General features: G+C 33.6%; 1 protein-coding gene across 2 annotated transcripts; it reads right to left on the bottom strand.

Annotated features, from left to right (window-relative positions):
- Nucleotides 1-12,733: 12,733 nt before the first annotated feature.
- LOC128183085 (short-chain collagen C4-like) lies at nt 12,734-17,113 on the bottom strand. 2 transcript variants are annotated; one of them, XM_052851943.1, is made up of 3 exons: nt 16,598-17,108; nt 16,452-16,514; nt 12,734-13,327 (listed from the first exon to the last, which is right to left on the bottom strand). In XM_052851943.1, the coding sequence occupies exons 1-3, from the start codon at nt 16,902-16,904 to the stop codon at nt 12,864-12,866; spliced, it is 834 nt and encodes a 277-aa protein (XP_052707903.1). In that variant the 5' UTR covers nt 16,905-17,108; the 3' UTR covers nt 12,734-12,863. The 2 variants fall into 2 exon arrangements, with proteins under 2 accessions (XP_052707903.1, XP_052707904.1); XM_052851944.1 differs by lacking the exon at nt 16,452-16,514 and having other exon boundaries at nt 16,598-17,113.
- Nucleotides 17,114-19,047: the final 1,934 nt, after the last annotated feature.

Raw genomic sequence — 19,047 nt, 5'->3', positions numbered from 1 at the left:
TAAACTAATAAAAAGAAATTAACTATTTCATCACGTAACTAATATTTTGACTTTTTTGCACTAATAAAACGCTGTTTTCAGTTATTAACAAAAGAACACACAATAAAATTAATTAAAGGTCTCAAAGTGTTACTCATAATATAACAGACTTGTAAGAAAATGCTTATTAATTAAGAAAACAAAACCATAAGCATGGGAAGCTAAAGTTACAGTGCTTCAAAACTTTTGAGTTATAAAAATTGTTCATTTTCTCCTCGAAAACCTTCCGCCTCCAAATTAAATATATTTTTTAACTAAATTCATTAAGTTAGTAAATTCCCCTTAACTATGTCATTCAATATAGTTTTTGGCATTGTAAAATATAGATATAAGAGTAGAACAAGAGGCCCAGGGGCCACAACTGAGTACAGTGAATCTTGCTAAAAAAAATTGAAAATCTGCCAATTTTTATCCACCTCTTATTTTTTGGTAAATACCAAGCCCCATTTTTCTCTATTCCTATATACCCCCCCCCCCCTCCCCCATTTCATGGCCCCACTTTTCTCTAGGGAATCATGGTTTCATCAAATTTAAATCTGCATAACCTGTGCTTTCACACTAAGTACTGAGTTTTGAACCGAAAACTTTCCCAGAATACTTTTAAAGATTTTCTCTTTATATTCCTATGTAAAAATTCAAACCGCCATCACGGTCCCGCCCTACCACTAGGGACTGTGATTCTGCAAACTTGAATTTACACACTGGATGAAATATCTGGTTTCAGCGCTGCGGAAACCCTTTGGAAACTCTGCGGAAACTTAAGGTTACTTTAAGTTTCCGACAGGTTTCAGCACGGAAACTTCAAGTTTCATTAAGTTTCCGCAGTGCTGAAACTTAGGCTGTCCATGAATCCAAATGGTTTCCGCAACGGAAACTTACTGAAACTTGAAGTTTCTGCATGGTTTCAATCTCCATATACGTTTGGGATACATATTGTTTACAAATGGTTTCCGCGATGGAAACTTACTGAAACTTGAAGTTTCTGCATAGTTTCAACCTCCATATACAATTGGAAACATATTGTTTACAAAGGGTTTCCGCAACTGAAACTTACTGAAACTATTTATATTTTTGCTTTCACAAAAGCTGAGCAAGGTTTCTTCTTTATGTAAAAACAAAACAATTTCAAACAGTTCCAAATTTATTTTGTTCAAAAATCTGAAATTGTTTTCAATAATAAATAAAATACAGCCAAGATACAATAATGGAGAAACATCCATATGGCAATTCCCTTATAAAGGGACTTTTATTTAAAAAATGATAAAATTGCACAAGAAAAAAAACTCCCATAGAAATCTTTACATTTGTATTTTTTTTCATCTCGATTAAATGCCTATCAAATCTCCCTTTAAAATGCAACAAAGATCTTACTTTTTTAAAAATATGAATGCAATTTACAAAATAACTGCACGTACATGAATAAACAAAGAAAACTTCACTGTTACATGAACATGATACACTTGTCTCAATTTGTTTTGAACTACAATGAATATGTACACCATAAAATATTTTCGAAAAGTCTAAAGTATCCATCTTTAAAAAAAAAAATACACTACAAGATAGTAGTTGACTATAGAGGTATGACCCAGATTTGATTTGAATATATTAATAAATTCCAAAATGAGGTCAAAGTGACCCACTTATAAGTCGGGATAAACCTTTTCTTTAGTAATATAATCTAATGTTTTACAATAGAACAGGATTTGATATCATTTTTTTGATAATCCATTAAGTCCAAAGTGAACTTTTCATTTCCACCCATGATGTACCAACTGATCAGATTTTAATATCATAAGCCTGTCAGTATTTAATAGATGACCCAGAGGGAGATATGAAAAGCTTGTTGGCCAATAACAAGTTAACAATGGAGCAGTCTGTCAAATCATGTGCAAAAATATGATGTACACATTTAATTAATTATGCTGATTGCAACACACTTCATTCCTGATGAATATTCTTCTTTTCACACGGTTTAACTTCCTACATTTCACTACTTTACCTACATTAATTTTTTTAAATCCAAGACATGAAGTAAAATATACATTGTTTATATATGACAAGTATTACTACATGAACATGTACTTGCTTTTTGTAGCATGAATGTATAAAATACAAAGTATCACACAGATCATTCACCTTACAATTCTCATCAATACCAGCATTTTACTTATGATATAAAAGCTAATTCCAATTATATATTAGTTACATAACACAGATTAAAATAAAACCCACATGGAAACAACTTTCCATCCAAGTAATTTTGTTATATAAAAATTGTAATACATGGGGTATATGTTGTCTTTATATATTTTAAATATATAGATTAGAAAAAGTTCAATTAAGTGCTGCAAGGATTGTTACTGGTTTACCAATTTTAGCATCTACAGATTCTCTCTACACAGAAACTGGCTGGGAATCTCTGGTCAGTCGACGAAATAATGCTAAATTAATAACCATGTTTAAAATTCATACAAATCAAGTACCTGAGTACTTGAGCAATAGTATTCCTCCCGTAACAAAAAATGTCTCAATATATCACACAAGAAATAGCGAAAATTATAGTGTTCCAATCAGCAGATTAGAACTTTACAAAAAATCTTTTGTACCTGACACCATTCGGAAATGGAATTCTCTCAAATTAGAAGTTAGGGAAGCAACGTCTCTCAACATATTCAAGAAAAACATTACTGAAAGTATTCCTCAACCTCCAAAATATTTTTCATTTGGTAAACGCACTATTAATATTTTACATACCAAGTTGAGACACAACTGTATTTTGAATTATGATCTGTATAGAAGAAACATTATTGAATCACCCAATTGTATTTCTGGTCAAAAGGAGGATGTTTATCACTTTTTCTTTGTATGCAAGAATTATGTAAATGCAAGAAACAATCTTTTTGAATTACTTTTTAATAGGCTTGATGAAACAATTTTAATTAACTCACATTTGCTTCTTTGGGGTAGTGACAATTTGTCTTACAATACAAACTGCTTTATTTTTTCAACAGTTCAAAAGTTCATTAATGAGTCTGGAAGATTTAATAATTAAATTCCTTTTTGCTTTTGCTTTCTATACTGTACATTAACGTTATCTACTATATATTTGCAATTACATTGTATTTTGTAAATGTATGTCCATGAATTTAATTATTATAAAGTCAATAACTATAAGTAACATGTAAAATTACATGTACTATGACAATTGTATATATTGTATGTAATATCATTAGGAGAGGAACTTGTAAGTTGCAAGAACTTGTTTCCGATCCTTTTGTGTTACTTACACAATAAAATATGTTCAAATCATATATTTTCATATACGACATAATTGAATATTGTTTGGTGTATTTTATCATTTCTATGACCCATGCATTCATCTCCTAATGCAGTGTTTTTACATTTAAGATTGGTTTCTTAATTTTTCATATATTGCTGCAAAGTTATCAATAAATGTTTAAACAAAGAAAATGGAAAAAAAAGTAGTTAACACTTATCAACTTGGAGGTGTGAGGATATAAGTTACATGGAGTCTAATATTTTATGCAATATTTGCAAATATAACAAATTATTTAAGAAAATAAAAGTTAATATCTGCAAGGTCTAATTAATCATTTAATAAGTCAAAACCAGGGTTGGCCAGGAAATACCACTCAAAACCATGTGATTTTCTAAGATTCTAGCTTACAGACAGACATTGTAATATACTGGTATTTGATCATATAAAAAAAGTACTTTTATAGTTTATAGTTTTTTTTGAAATGAGAATACTTTACAATTAAAAAGTCTTGTTCTGCAGAGGTTTAGTCGGGTCGTAGAGATGTGTCCATTCGAATCAATAAGGAGTGTCCTTGGCTGTTGTTGATGTAACCCGAGTCGTAGTTTATGGAAATAGGCCTTTTTGGGGGACTTTCGAGCATTGTCCAGACCGGTGAAGCACTCATATGATCACATCATGGCTACAGTAGACTTAGTAGTTCTGGAGAGTGGTAGCATTAACATTCTTCTTCTTGCGATGAACTTGTTCCTTTCACTGGGCTGTACTTTATGTCTGTTCTATTTATCTTAAAAATGAATAATAAAGTTTCATTTAGATTTTTAAACAATAAACATAAGTCATTCAGCCTAACATGTAATAAAAGCATTCTGAATAAAATTCTGAATACAGAAGCTACTATGCAGTTGCCAGTTGCTGTTTAAACTATGTCATATAATGACTACAGTAGTATCTGGTCTAAAATGTTTCATTTTATGTTTGAAGCTATGTTATTTTCATTTTGATTCAATTATTGTTTGTTGAACAATGGAAAAACTTATCAACAATAAGTGTGTTTCACGTCCAGCTGGTCAAAACATTCACCCGAATCACCGAACAGAGGATGCAACTAATCACCGGATACATTGACTTTGTATGCTGTCAATGCTGAAGAAGAAAAACGTGAAAGATTTCATTTTCCGGATTTAATTAATGAAAAAATTTCGTTACATTTAGAGTTTGTAAATTGTATAATGTGCGAAAGATTCATTGTTCGTCTTGTTTACCAACCAAGCATTCTTATATTAGGGACGTTTATATAATTATATATGTGTATACCCTGGATAATCTTGATTATCATGCATATAAAGTTGGTTAATGGTTAACTTGGTCAAAACGTATATTTAAAAGAGATACGGTAATAAAAATTAAAACGCCGAACCAAGTTTGAAAAAATGACGCCATCTTGTTTTGATGACGCGAGATCTCGTTTACAATTGAGAGATAAATTAGAGCCTTGAAAATGTTATTGGGGGTATCTATATTGTGAATTAAGTTACCTTGACATGAGTTCTTCGTTCCTGCATTATCTCCTTGTTGTAGAGGCTATTAATGCTTCTCAATTCTCCATTTTACAACAGCACCTTCTTGTCCATTTTAACCTTCGCTCGGAATCATATAGTGCGCCAATACTGACCAACCAGAACCCGCTAAATCTTGGAAAAGTGCATCTTGGGATAGTTTAAAATGAATAATGTTTAATCAAAATTATCATTTTTTACCGAATAGTATACTTTTTACATGTATATTTATTTTAAATAAGAACTGTCGGAGTCAGTATTTCCTGGTTAAATACGACAAAGTATTGGCGTGTGTTTGTTACAATTGTATTTGTAACACGTGATTAACCAAAAAAAAATGGCCGACCTTTTGTTTACAAATGTCTAATGAAATTGAACAAGTTTTAATGGGACATATGTATCAGATTTTCTCTTTAACTATATTTTATTTACATGTACTGATGATTTTGCCAAACTAAATATTATAGAGCCATATATAGTTTACTGACAAGTTAGTCTTGACTTGTCCAATTTTCACCGCGATTCTAAGCACGGTCATATTCTTATTCAAAATATAGAGGTGTGAAAATATTATGTTCATCGCAGAGCAGGTTCTGCATGAACACACAGAAATCACAAATATAATTAGATGCCGATCAATTAACGGGGTCCGGTTAACAGCGTTCACCCGTACGGTGAATTTACAACTACGATGAATCGATGGCAATTATTTTACAGTTACACATGTGCACTGATTGGTCATGCGATGAACAATACGTTAAGAATACATATGAAATTAAAATACAAACGCGTTAAACAAGCCGGGAATTAAGACGTAAACGTCGGACTGATATATAAACAAAATATAATTTTAATTATTTGGTATACTTTCTACATCAAATGTATACGAATGTATAATCAAATTTTAAAAATGGGATTAAAATCACGTGCACCACATGGCTAGTGCTGGATTTTAAACTGATTTTGTAATATACGTTATAACTTCAATAAATTATAAATAATGCTTATTATATCTTATAACAGAAACATGTGCATGTTTCATAAACATGTATCAATATCTGTGTTTACAATACAGAAAGTAAATACAAAGTATAGAAATGCGTGAATCACAAAGGCGTCGAACCGGGGGGGGGGGGGGGGGGGGGGGGGGGGGGGGCTTAGTGCAAAGTTAGACTTAACCAATAGGCATATAGCCCCCCCCCCCCACACTTTTTCTTGCCGGAAATGTAATTGTTCCTAAATTTACCATGAAAGATTGAGAAGTTGGAGTAATAGGTATACTAGCCCCCCCCCCCCCCCCCCCCGACACTGATTTGGAATTTCATGATTTTGGGAAAAAAAATTTGGGTAGGCAAATTTATATTCGGAAGTATAAAGTATAGGTAATCCCCCCCCCCCCCCCCCCCCCCCCCCCCACCACGGATTAGGATTTTCATGATTTTGGGAATTAGGGTTTTTTAGGGTTTTTTCTCAATATTTCTGAGGATTAGTCTACCCCCCCCCCCCCCACTTTCAATTTGCTTCCGACGCCAGTGAATCATGATACAGTCATACATGTAGTAAAGTCTGAAATGCATGTAAATAATTAAACAATTATTATATTAGACTCAAACTCCAAGTGGGTTTTACTTGTTATTATCAACTGTAGAATTTTTTTAAAAAAATTCCTGTGTACATGTGTTGGCGTGGTATTAAAAAAGAAATGAATTAGCTCTAAACTTCAGGTTGTACGAATATTTGGTACGATTTGTAAAAATTTACAATGACTTTACCTTAATTTGTTTGCTTAATTAGTTACTGTACCTCAAGGTTCATTCAAATGATAACTAAATGATTTAAGAAGGAGTCTTACAAAATAGGTATAATAATCTATTTTACTAAATAATTATGATTTACTTATCAGTTTTACTAACTCAGGTACACACAAATTGAAAAAAAATTCCCGCCGGGCTCCAGTTATAAACCCACGCTTCGTACTGTGTATGTGTTATGTAACAGTCTTTTGTTCACTCCTGACAGACAAAACCCTGCAATCCACACAGAATATACAGGAAAATCACAGAGGAGGTCACATGGACAAAGAATGTAATTACACATGTATACACGTGCCCGAGTACCTAAGATTAATGATTTCATCATATGCATTAAACAGGATCAGACATCAGTTTTTCTTTTCAAATTCAATTAATTACTTAGTATAAATGTTCTTAATCGCCTTATTGGCCACATTTGAAGATAGTTACATGTATACATATAGTTTCAGTCACGCTGAAACCTTACTTTACATTTTAGTATATACGGATTCATTATCATTAGGCTAGAATTAAACTTAAACCTGTTGAAAATAAATGATATCACTATTAAACTCAAATCAATTTTAGTAATAGTTTCAGCAATGCGTAAACCATTTGGAATCTTAACTTAAAGTTTCAGCATACTGAAACCTAGCGGAAATGTTCTGAAACTGATTGATATTTCCATAATAATTTAAACAACTTTTCACATTATTCAAATTTAGTTTCCGCATTGCGGAAACCATCAGGAATCTTAACTTAGAGTTTCAGCATACTGAAACCTAGCGGAAATGTTCTGAAACTGATTGATATTTCCATAATAATTTACACAACTATTCACACGATTCAAATTTAGTTTCCGCATTGCGGAAACCATCAGGAATCTTAGACTAAAGTTTCTGCTGACTGAAACCTAACGGATACTCGCTGAATCGATATAATGGTTTCCGCATTGCGGAAACTATACATGAAACTTCAACTTCAAGTTTCAGCAAGGTTTCCATATAGTTTCAGTTTTGCTGAAACTTGATTTTTCATCCAGTGGTACACTACTCGAGGATGCCTCTACACAAGTTTAAACCTTTTCTGGCCAAATAGTCTTTAAAAAGAAGATTTTTTAAAGATTTTCTCTATATATTCCTTAGTAAAAATTCATCCCCCATTGTGGCCTCACCATAATACTGGACTATTATTTAAACATGATACGGGGATGCTTCCACTCAAATTTGGGCTTTCCTGGTCTAATAGTTTTGAGAAGAAGACTTTTAAAGATTTTCTCTACAATTCCTATATAAAAATCTATAAAAATTCATCCCCCATTGTGACCCCGCCCTACCCCCAGGGACCATGATTTGAACAAGCTTGAATCTACGCTTCCTTAGGATGGTTACATGCCAATTTGAGCTTTCTTGGCCAAATAGTTTTGAGAAGAAGATTTTTAAAGATGTCCTCTACAATTCCTACATAAAACTTGATCCCCCAATTGTGGCCCCACCCTACCCCCGGGGACCATGATTTGAACAAACTTGAATCTACACTATCTGAGGATGCTTCCACTCAAATTTGAGCTTTCCTGGCCTAATAGTTTTTGAGAAGAATATTTTTAAAGATTTTCTCTATATATTCCTATGTAAAACTTGATCCCCCAATTGTGGCCCCACCCTACCCCCGGGGACCATGATTTGAACAAACTTGAATCTAAACTTCCTGAGGATGCTTCCATTTTAATTTGAGCTTTCCTGGCCTAATAGTTTTTGAGAAGAATATTTTTAAAGATTTTCTCTATATATTCCTATGTAAAACTTGATCCCCCAATTGTGGCCCCACCCTACCCCCGGGGATCATGATTTGAACAAACTTGAATCTACACTACCTGAGGATGCTTCCATTTCAATTTGAGCTTTTCTGGCCTAATAGTTTTTGAGAAGATTTTTAAAGATTTTCTCTATATATTCTTATGTAAAACATGATCCCCCTATTGTGGCCCCACCCTACTTCCAGGGACCATGATTTGAACAAACTTGAATCTACACTATCTGAGGATGCTTCCACTCAAATTTGAGCTTTCCTGGCCTAATGGTTTTAGAAGACTTTTAAAGATTTTCTCTATATATTCCTATGTTAAACTTGATCCCCCTATTGTGGCCCCACCCTACCCTTAGGGACAATGATTTGAACAAACTTGAATCTAAACTTCCTGAGGATGCTTCCATTTTAATTTGAGCTTTTCTGGTCTAATAGTTTTTGAGAAGATTTTTAAACATTTTCTCTATATATTCCTATGTTAAACTTGATCCCCCAATTGTGGCCCCACCCTACCCCCGGGGACCATGATTTGAACAAACTTGAATCTACACTACCTGAGGATGCTTCCACTCAGAGGTAAGCTTTCCTAGCCTAATAGTTTTTGAGAAGAAGATTTTTAAAGATTTTCTTTATATATTCCTATGTAACACTTGATCCCCCAATTGTGGCCCCACCCTGCCCCCGGGAACTATGATTTGAACAAACTTGAATCTACACTACCTAATGATGCCTCCACACAAGTTTAAGCTTTTCAGGCCGAATAGGTTTTGAGAAGAAGATTTTTGAAAAATACCAACAAATTTTCAATAATTCTCAATTATCTCCCCTTTAAAGAGGGCGTGGCACTTCATTTGACCAAACTTGAATCCTCTTCACCTAGTGGTGCTTTGTGCCAAATTTGGTTGAAATCTGCTCAGTGGTTCTTGAGAAGAAGATGAAAATGTGAAACGTTTACAACAACAACGACGACGACAGACAACGGACAAATTGTGATCAGAAAAGCTCACTTGAGCCTTTGGCTCAGGTGAGCTAAAAAAAGGTTAAGTTTACAATACAATAAGTTGTTAAAGTTGGTTTCTGGAAGAAAAGACTTTGAAAATTTTCTTAATAAATAATTATTGACAATTTTTTTACTTTTTTAATCTTTAGTTTTTAAGATCTGTGTACAAACATAGAATTGTGAGCAAATCTCTGTATCTTGCTTATAATTCGAAGCTTAACACTCAAATATGGTTAGTAAATAGAAAATGTAAACAATTAAACACAAGAAACATGCACTATAACAATTTAAGAACACAATTTATTTTTTCGAAATGAATCATATATATCCATGTACATGCATATACCTACATATTTCCGACAGCAATATCAAACTCTATTTAAACTGAATAAACTCGAGAAAATGCCGAGCATCTCAACAAAACCTATTGCATTAATCTACCATTATGCAAAAGATAATGCCGAATTACCGATAGAATGAATTGTATTTCAGTACTTGTTTGATACATCAGATTTTGCTTAATTTGCGCAGGTAAACAGTTAACTGTTTGATTTACCGAAGTCTCTGTTTGATTTGATACGTAAAAATCACGAAATACAGACGATAGTTCCCAGGTTACAAAGCATAAATAATGAAAACGAAACGAAAATCAGAACAAGCTAACACCAACGTCATGTGTGAAAACTGTCAACGCATTGAAATATTTAGCCTCAATTTACTTCACAAAATCGGCACCAATATATTTTGCATGGTTCAAACATTTCCCTTCATTCGCGAACTGTTGCACAACAAGCAATTTCATCATAGTCAGATCGACCCTTTTTCGTATAATGTCATGGCTGCTTTAAACAAAGAACCTCGTTTTAGAAGTATGGAATACGAGTCTTGGTAAAATGGGTACGCAAATTCGGGCCGTGGCAAAATAAAAGCCGGGGCAGATCGGCAATCGTCAATTCCAAATACGCATTATTTTGCAGCAATATTTACAGCAAATACAAATATACTGGTCCATCAAATATCCTGAAATTTTAATGAGATTGGCAGATTAATAACTGCCAATCTTTTGTTTTGCCCAGGCCAAGTCTTGTCTACACATTTTACTGGATGCCGAATCCGAAGCTATTAAACTGATTGAAACACGCCTTTCCTTTATTATTATTTTCGTAATAACTCAAGATTTGAAACAGAATTAGACCTTAATTTTTGCAATTTATATTTCCCTTCCCATAAGGATAATTTATGCTAAACTACGTTGAATTGGACTAAGTAGTTCTTGAGAAGAAGATTTTTAAAAATGCACCCCCTTTTTCTACAGTTTCAAGGTTTTCTCCGCTTTGAATACAGATCGGACTTTTATTTCTGCAATTTATATTCGCCCTCCCATAAGGATGTTTTGTGCCAAATTTGGTTGAAATTTGATAAGCGGTTTTAGAGAAGAAGTTCAAAATGTAAAAAGTTTACAGACGGACAGACAGACGGACGGACGGACGGACGGACGGACGACGGACAAAAAGTGATCAGAATAGCTCACTTGAGCTTTCAGCTCAGGTGAGCTAAAAAGTATATATATCTATATACTATTTCATACAATTTTTTTTAAACTAGAGGTGATCCAAAATGGCCGCTCCAAAACAGAGGAACGAACCTCTTTAATCAGAAAATCTCACAACAATTACTTTTTTAAGTTGTGCTTTCAATAGTGCTTCTTTACTTCCAGTATCCGACTGTTTTTATTTAAACTCTAGAATAAAAATTAAACAAATGAAGAGCGTAAAAACAATGTTTAAAAAATACATATCTTGCCTTTGAAATATGCATTCGTATATATCGTAAAATTTAAAATACAAAGTTCAGTATAAATGCATATTTTTTAATCGTGTTTTTATTTTTGATCTATGGCAGGCATGCTTTACCGTCATAGCACACCGTTCTGGCCGGAATCATTACGGAATTGGTTCCGGTTTTTGATTCACATACACTGCATGGATCATCCTGATGATCAGCATTCCCTTCATTCCGTAAAAGATCTTTTCGCATTAAGCCCCATACACGAACGCTTGAAAGTTATTAGGAGAACGGATTCCCCATTGAGGAGTCTCAGGAAGCCAGAGATAATTTGAAGCAGCACCTTTGTGACAGTACCATGAGCCACAAGTGTAAACTGTAAACGTTTTATAGTTTATAACAGTTAACTCGAAATAGAAAGATTTCTTCTTTTTTCTTTTTGAGCCACCAGAAAATCACCTTTAATAATAGAAAATTCGAATTATTACTCCATTGGACGCACTAAATTTTGATCTTTAGAATCGTATCTGCAATTTCTTGTGAGTTTCATTTGGCTACCAATGTCATGTTCTCGCTAGGAAAGGTAAAATTGTATTATAAGAATGTTGGAAAGATAAGTAAAACATAATGTTGATACTTACATGTTACAGTGGTTTGCAACTCATTGTTTTAATTCTTTTTTGGGGGAAAATTGCTTGGAAAATTGTGACTCTTACAGAAATTATCGTGTGATATCTGCTTAACTAACATGATGCCACAATGTCTAGAATGAGCATGCAGCCCTTGTAATTAAAATACTATAGGCGGACCGAATATGCACCTTACTAATTACTGGATTTTTTCCTTCCTTCGCTCTCTAAACGACCACGCAGAAACACATTATAGTGTACACATAAATACTGGAAAGTCATATATTTTATTCTATTCATTTTTCATTGTGTAGATGCATCTATTTGGTAGACCATTGTATACTAGTAATCCATCATTATAAAATATATATGCCTGTGTGAATTAAATTCAAACTTGTGCTGCGCTCCCCCAAACAATAACGTTTAACTGTGTGGTCTTCTGGACAGCGAGGCATCACAAGTTCACTGTCAGATGCATTAGAAACGTCGTGTGTTTAGTAAAGCTGGCAGCGCTCGACAATTATACGCTACCTTAATCGATCTCGTACTATGCACTTTCATTCGTTACTGTAGAATTTCTGTTATGATATGTTGTATATGCTAGTATTAAAGAAAAATACAATTAAAGAGAAATTGATTTCGAAATGTTATAGTTCTACAATAGCTAAACGTACTTTATTCAGCAATAAAGATCTTAGAATCCGCCGTAAACCATGTTTAGTTATTTAAAATTAGGCCCAAAATCATATATCACGTCACACAGTCTGAGTTGCATATGTCGCCTTTTTGAAAATATGAAAACTTAACGAGGAAAGAAAGCTATACAAAATACATGTACATGTATATAGAATCTTCATTCGTTTATTTGAATTTATTTACTCTTGTTACATTTACTTTTTACATTATTTGAAGAATAATTTAAAAATAATTTTGAAACCATGTTTAGAAAGCAAATTGAATATATTAATCCTTTTTTTAATAAGAACACACGACACAAGCTATAGGTTTGTTTTCTATGTATGGGTGACATCTTAACGATCCGCATTTGGCAACCACGGGATATATTAGTTTACCATCCTTATTTTCGTATCCTCCGGGAATAAATTGAATATTTTCATCAACACAGACGTACTCCGTACTTGCAAGATGGTTATGGAAGCCTGCTCCTAGATATCCTTTGTACTGAATTGTCCAACCGTCATAGCACGAAATTCTGGCCGGGATCATTACGGAATTAGTTCCTGTTTTTGTTTTACACACACTGCATGGAACATCCTGTTGATGGGCATTCCCACCGAAAAAGTTGTTTTCGTATTCAGCTCCATACACAAATGCTTGGAAGTTATTGAGGGATCGTGTTCCCCATTGAGGGTTCTCAGGTAGGCAGAGGAAATTCGAGGCAGCACCTTTGTGGTTGTACCATGAGCCACCAGTGTAACCTGTAAAAGTTCTATAGTTTTTAATGATTCAATTGAAAAAGGAAGATTCCTTTTTAATAGCCACCAGAAAACGATCGGCTATAGTGTACGCTGCGCGCTAGAAGCAAGCACTGCGAGTCCTTACGACAACGCATTGGTTAAGAAAAAAGGCGCTCTATTGCTCCCTTTGACGTACTGATTTTTTGTGTCGTCAGGATCATACCCACCATTCCCTTTGAATTTCATATGGCTACCAATGCTATGTTTTTGCGACAATAGGTAAAAATATATAATAAGTATGTTAGAAAGACAAATAAAACATCATGCTTGCAATTCGTTGTTTTAATATTTTTTTCTTGGCAAATATTTTTGGAACATTGTTACTTCGACGGAAAGTATTAAGTTAATTGATATTTCTACTAACATGATGTCACAATGTTTAGACTGAGCACGCGACCCTAGAGTAATAAATACATATATAGGTCGTTCGAACAGCAAGTGTACAAGTATACTGGAGCATAAACTATTTTATTTCTATTTATTTCATTTTTTATAATTTTAATTATCATTATGTTTATTTTTTTAATACATTTAAAATACATATAATATTTGTACTAGGCATTGCATAGATAATGCAAAGAAATATATTTCGACTTAGTTCATCGATAAAGTTCTTGTAGAAGTATGTTGGAGAAATCGGGGAAGGAACAACGATCAAAATCTTAAAAACACCACAGTAAGCAATAAATAAGCTTACGTAAAAAAGTACTTAGATATGTATCTGAACTTTGAAACATGTGACGTAAATTCCTCCTGGAATTAGTCCGACAAACATCTACGAGAGCAATCGATGATTTAAAGTATACAATGTATAATGAAGAGATATTGAACAATTTCTAATAATTTACATTTAGTTAAATAATTATGTATTGCTACATAATAATGAAAGTGAAAAGAACCTTACACTTTTTAAAGACATTTTCCTTCATAAAAAGAAGAACAATTAAATTTTTGTCAAAATATCTGCGATAAATGATTTTACTTCATATCTTAATATAGAGAAAGTTTATAAATATATTCATCAAGAGAGAGATGTGTTTGAATTCATACTTACTTTTCACTATATCTTAAACACTTCGGATAATTATGCACCTGCTTAAGATGTTTTTTTTTTATATAAAATCTATATATACTAAATGATAAGCTATGGTCCAGAAAGTATATAACCAGTTTTTAGTGTGTTTTACCTGACAGGTGAGTTATTATCCCACAGAAAAAAAGTAATTCTCATATATAGAAGAAATAATATTCCTTTGGGAAATATTGAAAATCCTATTGGTTTTTTCAAAAAATCTTACAGGAATATAGGAGAAACGAAGGGTATTTCCGGTAGGAGTTTTATCCAGATAAGTAGTTTTTTTATATATAGGACAAAAAGATCTTCTATCGGATTCCAAAATTCTATGAGATTTGTTTTCAAATACTATCGGAATTTAAATTCCTATGTGAAGTTCTTTTATTCCAGTGGGAAATTCCAAATATCCTAGGGAAAAATTGTTTATCCTATGGGAAAAATATTTTTCTGTAGGACTATATTCTTTAAGGTAAATATCTTGCATTACAGATGAAACACATTAATAACAAAGGTGGTTATAAACTCTTTAAGCAATGGTCTATCATATGGTATATTTGATTCTATCATATGGTATATTTGAATCTCTCAATACATACAACTTCGAGTCTTTGACGGATGCAAAAAATGCACCATGGCACTGGCATAATTTCCCGGCACAGAGTTCTTAATAAAACTTGCATTGCCCATAAACTTCACTGTTAAAATAAAAGTGCAATTAATTGGACAATCATAACTATTTTGATATTTACTTTGGTTGAGTTATTTTTATTTAGCAACAACTTCATAACGGTATCATGGTTAAAAATATCGGACCATTTATCTATTAGGTACAAAATGTGGCCGTTTTTATTATAACATTGAATCATGATTTGTTGAAAGAAACAGTATCACAACTGCAGCAGTGTACATACAAATTGAGTAACGTGCTTGAGGGCGGGGGGGGGGGGGGGGGGGGGGTTAGTTAAGGAAATAATACCATGCAAGTTCCATGCTTAATTTACTGTAATATTAATCGAAGCATAAATTACAATTATATGTTAGGTAACTTTGGGTGGTGACAAATCAAAAAGACTAATTTCTATTAGAAATACACGCAGTCACGTAATTTTGTTATAAACAACGAACAAATTAAACCGTCAGTTTAAATATCTACATGTATTTTGAAGTTGCATATGGTCAAGCCTTATGATAATAAAATTGGGATATCACACACATAAAAGAGGAGGAGTCATGTTTACAATTTATATGCCTTTAATAAGCGCAAACTGTTTTATATATATACACCTTAGGGCGGGACAATTTGGAATTAATATTTTAAAACTTCGGGTTCTTGGGGGAAAAAAGCTATGTTTAAAATTGAGGCAAGTCCACGGGATGTACCGGTAGTTAACTATGATGAGATACATGTGTAGTTTCTTCTGCGTTCGCCTCAACATAAAAAATATTACGTAATAGTTGTTTTCAAAAATATCCAAGTTGAAAGAGAGTGATTCTGAAAAATTTTCATTTCAATACTTATCAGTTTTAAATGTTTTTAACTGGGTATTTACAGTTTCCTACCGGAATAAAAGAACATCTTATAGGAATTTAAATTCCCTTAGGATCTGAACAAAACTCAATATTCATTTCCCATCGCAAAACTACCTGTCTGAATCAAATTCTTGCAGGAAATCATTTTCTCTTATAGGAAATATAACTCCTATAGGATTATTTGAAAATCCTATAGAATTGTCAATATTTTCTATCGGAAATTATTTCTCTTATGGTAAATATTATTTCCCGATGGGATATTGATTTTCAAAGGTAAATATCTTACCTATCAGGTGAAAAACATTAAAAACTAACAAGGTAATATACTCTCTAGACAATGATATAAAAAAACTGCATCCTAAGCGGGTGAAAAAATGCCAACTTAGGGCTGACATAATTATCCGGCACAGTGTTTATTTTTTTTTTTATTCATATTACATGAATGGACCCCTGTAAAAGTTGTTATGATAAAAAGCAAACCTTTGTAGATTAACGTTGACGTTGCTGGACAATCTGATCTTCCCCATCTCGTGAACCACGAACCTAGAGATTAAATAACAGCCCGGATTTAGTGACTTAGATTTGTTATCTGATTTGTTATTAATTTCAACTAACTTCATTTTTACCCGTGTTCAATGCTGCTTGTTTCAAGTTTTCCATCTGTATTTTCAAAGAGCCCACATCTGTTTGAATAACTCGCACCTGTTCTTTCAAACTTCCGTTCTCTTTGCTGAATACATGTTCGTATGATTCAACTTTCGATTTTAACATATCACATTCCGTTTCGAGAGTTTTGTAATTTCTTTTTAAATACACCAGCTCTTCTTCAAGCTCTTGGAATTTGTGCTCCAGCATAAAAGCTAATCCTAAGGCAAGAGCAAGAATAACAGTTGCCATCAAGTGCTGCATTGGAAGGGCACACATTCTTTCCATCACAAGATGTCAGTTGTTAAAAGCCATTATGTGAGATGAAATGTAATAGGACCTGACTAGAAATTCAACTTGCATTCAGCCATGACCACTGCGTTTAAAAAAAAATGCACCCATGACAACACATACTACATTTATGTAAGGATTCTTGATGGGGTGGATCCATGTTTTTAAAAGGGTGCGAATGTATTTTAAAAGACGAAAATATTTTACTGTCTAAAGGCATGGGTCAAAGACATGGCATAACTTGGGTGGAATAACTTAGTTAATGCTTCAGATGCATATCAAGATATTTTAAGGGGTCGTCTCTTAATGAAAAAATGAAAATAACAAACTGTATACCATTTTAAAAATCCATTTAAACGAAATACAAATTCAAAGCAGAGCAACACGAACCTCCAGATAGATAGAGGTAGGATCAAGTGCCTAGGAGGAGTAAGCATCCTCTGCTGACCAGTCACACCCACCGTGCGCTTAATGTCATATCGGTAAAAATGTAATTATCCCTTGAAAAAAAAATTGGTAGATTTTTAGGTTAAATCTTTTTTTATTAAAACTCTCTCTAGTATCTCGGTAGAAAAACGATTAGTTCAACCTGTATTATGTGCAATTTCTGATGTTGTTGTTTTGTTGACGTCATGTGAGTTGTTATTTGTGGCGTTGTTAACATTTGCATACAGGGCATTCTTTCAATCCCGGGTATTTATTGAATCCCGGAAGTTGTATAAGTCCAGAGTGTTATTTTAATCCCGGTCATGTTGATATTCAGAACGTCGTTCGAGTCAATCGCAACTTCTCGGGCCTTTCCGGCAAGCTCGGAAAAACACCTCGAATGTATTAACTAGGCGTCCATGACAACCCCCCTTTTTGTAAAACTTGAAATAAATAGAACACATTTTACGATCTGTTGAGATGTGAGCTATACTTCATTAAAGTAAACGATATACACTAAAATATAACACAGAAGCGACATACAAGACTGACTAGCCGATACTTATTTTAATGGGAAGCGACTCCATTTTGTATAAAATTCTAACATCCGGTGATGTTAATACATTCGAGGTGTTTTTCCGAGCTTGCCGGAAAGGCCCGAGAAGTTGCGACTGCGTTCGAGTTTGTTAGAGTGCCGGTTCCGGTGTTATTCTAGCTAATCCTTGGCGTTGTTGCTAGCGCTCTCGAGCGCTAGCAACTACGCTAGTCCTTTTCACTTGAATACGCATGCTTGACTCCATAGTAGGAGATTCTTGGAATACTGTACTACTGTAGATAAACTATACCATTTGAATTTCGTTATCATCTTCACGTGAAGTTTTGTATTTTTTTTGTTAATGTCAAAAAGTTACAGTAGCTTCGGTCTTATAATGTAAAGTCATTTTCTGCTATAGCTTAATCTTTAATTCCTTCAAGCTCGGAAGACAACTTCAGATATGTTTTCCGAGCTTGCCGGAAAGGCCCGAGAAGATACGATTGCTACAAAACAGTACCAATGGTTCCTGAAAAATTTCACCTCGAAAGTGATATTACAGTAGATACATAATGATTAAGGCACAATCAATGAGCTATGCTATTGCCAATGTGTAGCCCACTCTAGATTCACAATTTTAAATTGAGACCCTACTCCAGCACAATTCCAGTACACCACTGCCTTCCTATTGTTAATTAATCGATTCAGAAATTTAAACCAATGTTTAAGAAATCTGCTTCTGTGTTTTATGATTGCTACAGCGCTAGCTCACCAATCTTTTTAAAAGATAAGCTTGTACGTATACCTTTAACCTCGGAAAGTGTCACTCGGATGACGCGAGGCACTGAAGTTATGTGTTAATGACAGAAATGGCCCAGTGATGTCGCTGTATTATTGTGATTGGCTTTGGCCGACCACAGTTGTGTCCATATGAGGCATTTGGCAAATTTTACTATTTGCGCACGCATTGCGCCTTGCACTACTTTATGTACCATGTACTGATAACCTCCCAATTTACAACTCTATATTCATTTTATTACATTTATTGTACATTTTAACAATAAATATCAGGATCAGTTACTTTCAAATTTAACAAACATGATGACTATTATATTAAAAAAAATCGCTAAGAATAGAATAGCAGTTTGAACTGCCTGAATATGTAGAATTTCACTATAAGAA

This window comes from Crassostrea angulata, chromosome 5 (assembly GCF_025612915.1).
Source record: "Crassostrea angulata isolate pt1a10 chromosome 5, ASM2561291v2, whole genome shotgun sequence".
NCBI classification, from domain to species: Eukaryota; Metazoa; Mollusca; class Bivalvia; order Ostreida; family Ostreidae; genus Magallana; species Magallana angulata.
The sequence above is the reverse complement of the archived record's forward strand: the minus strand, read 5'-3'. Positions and strand labels throughout refer to the sequence as shown.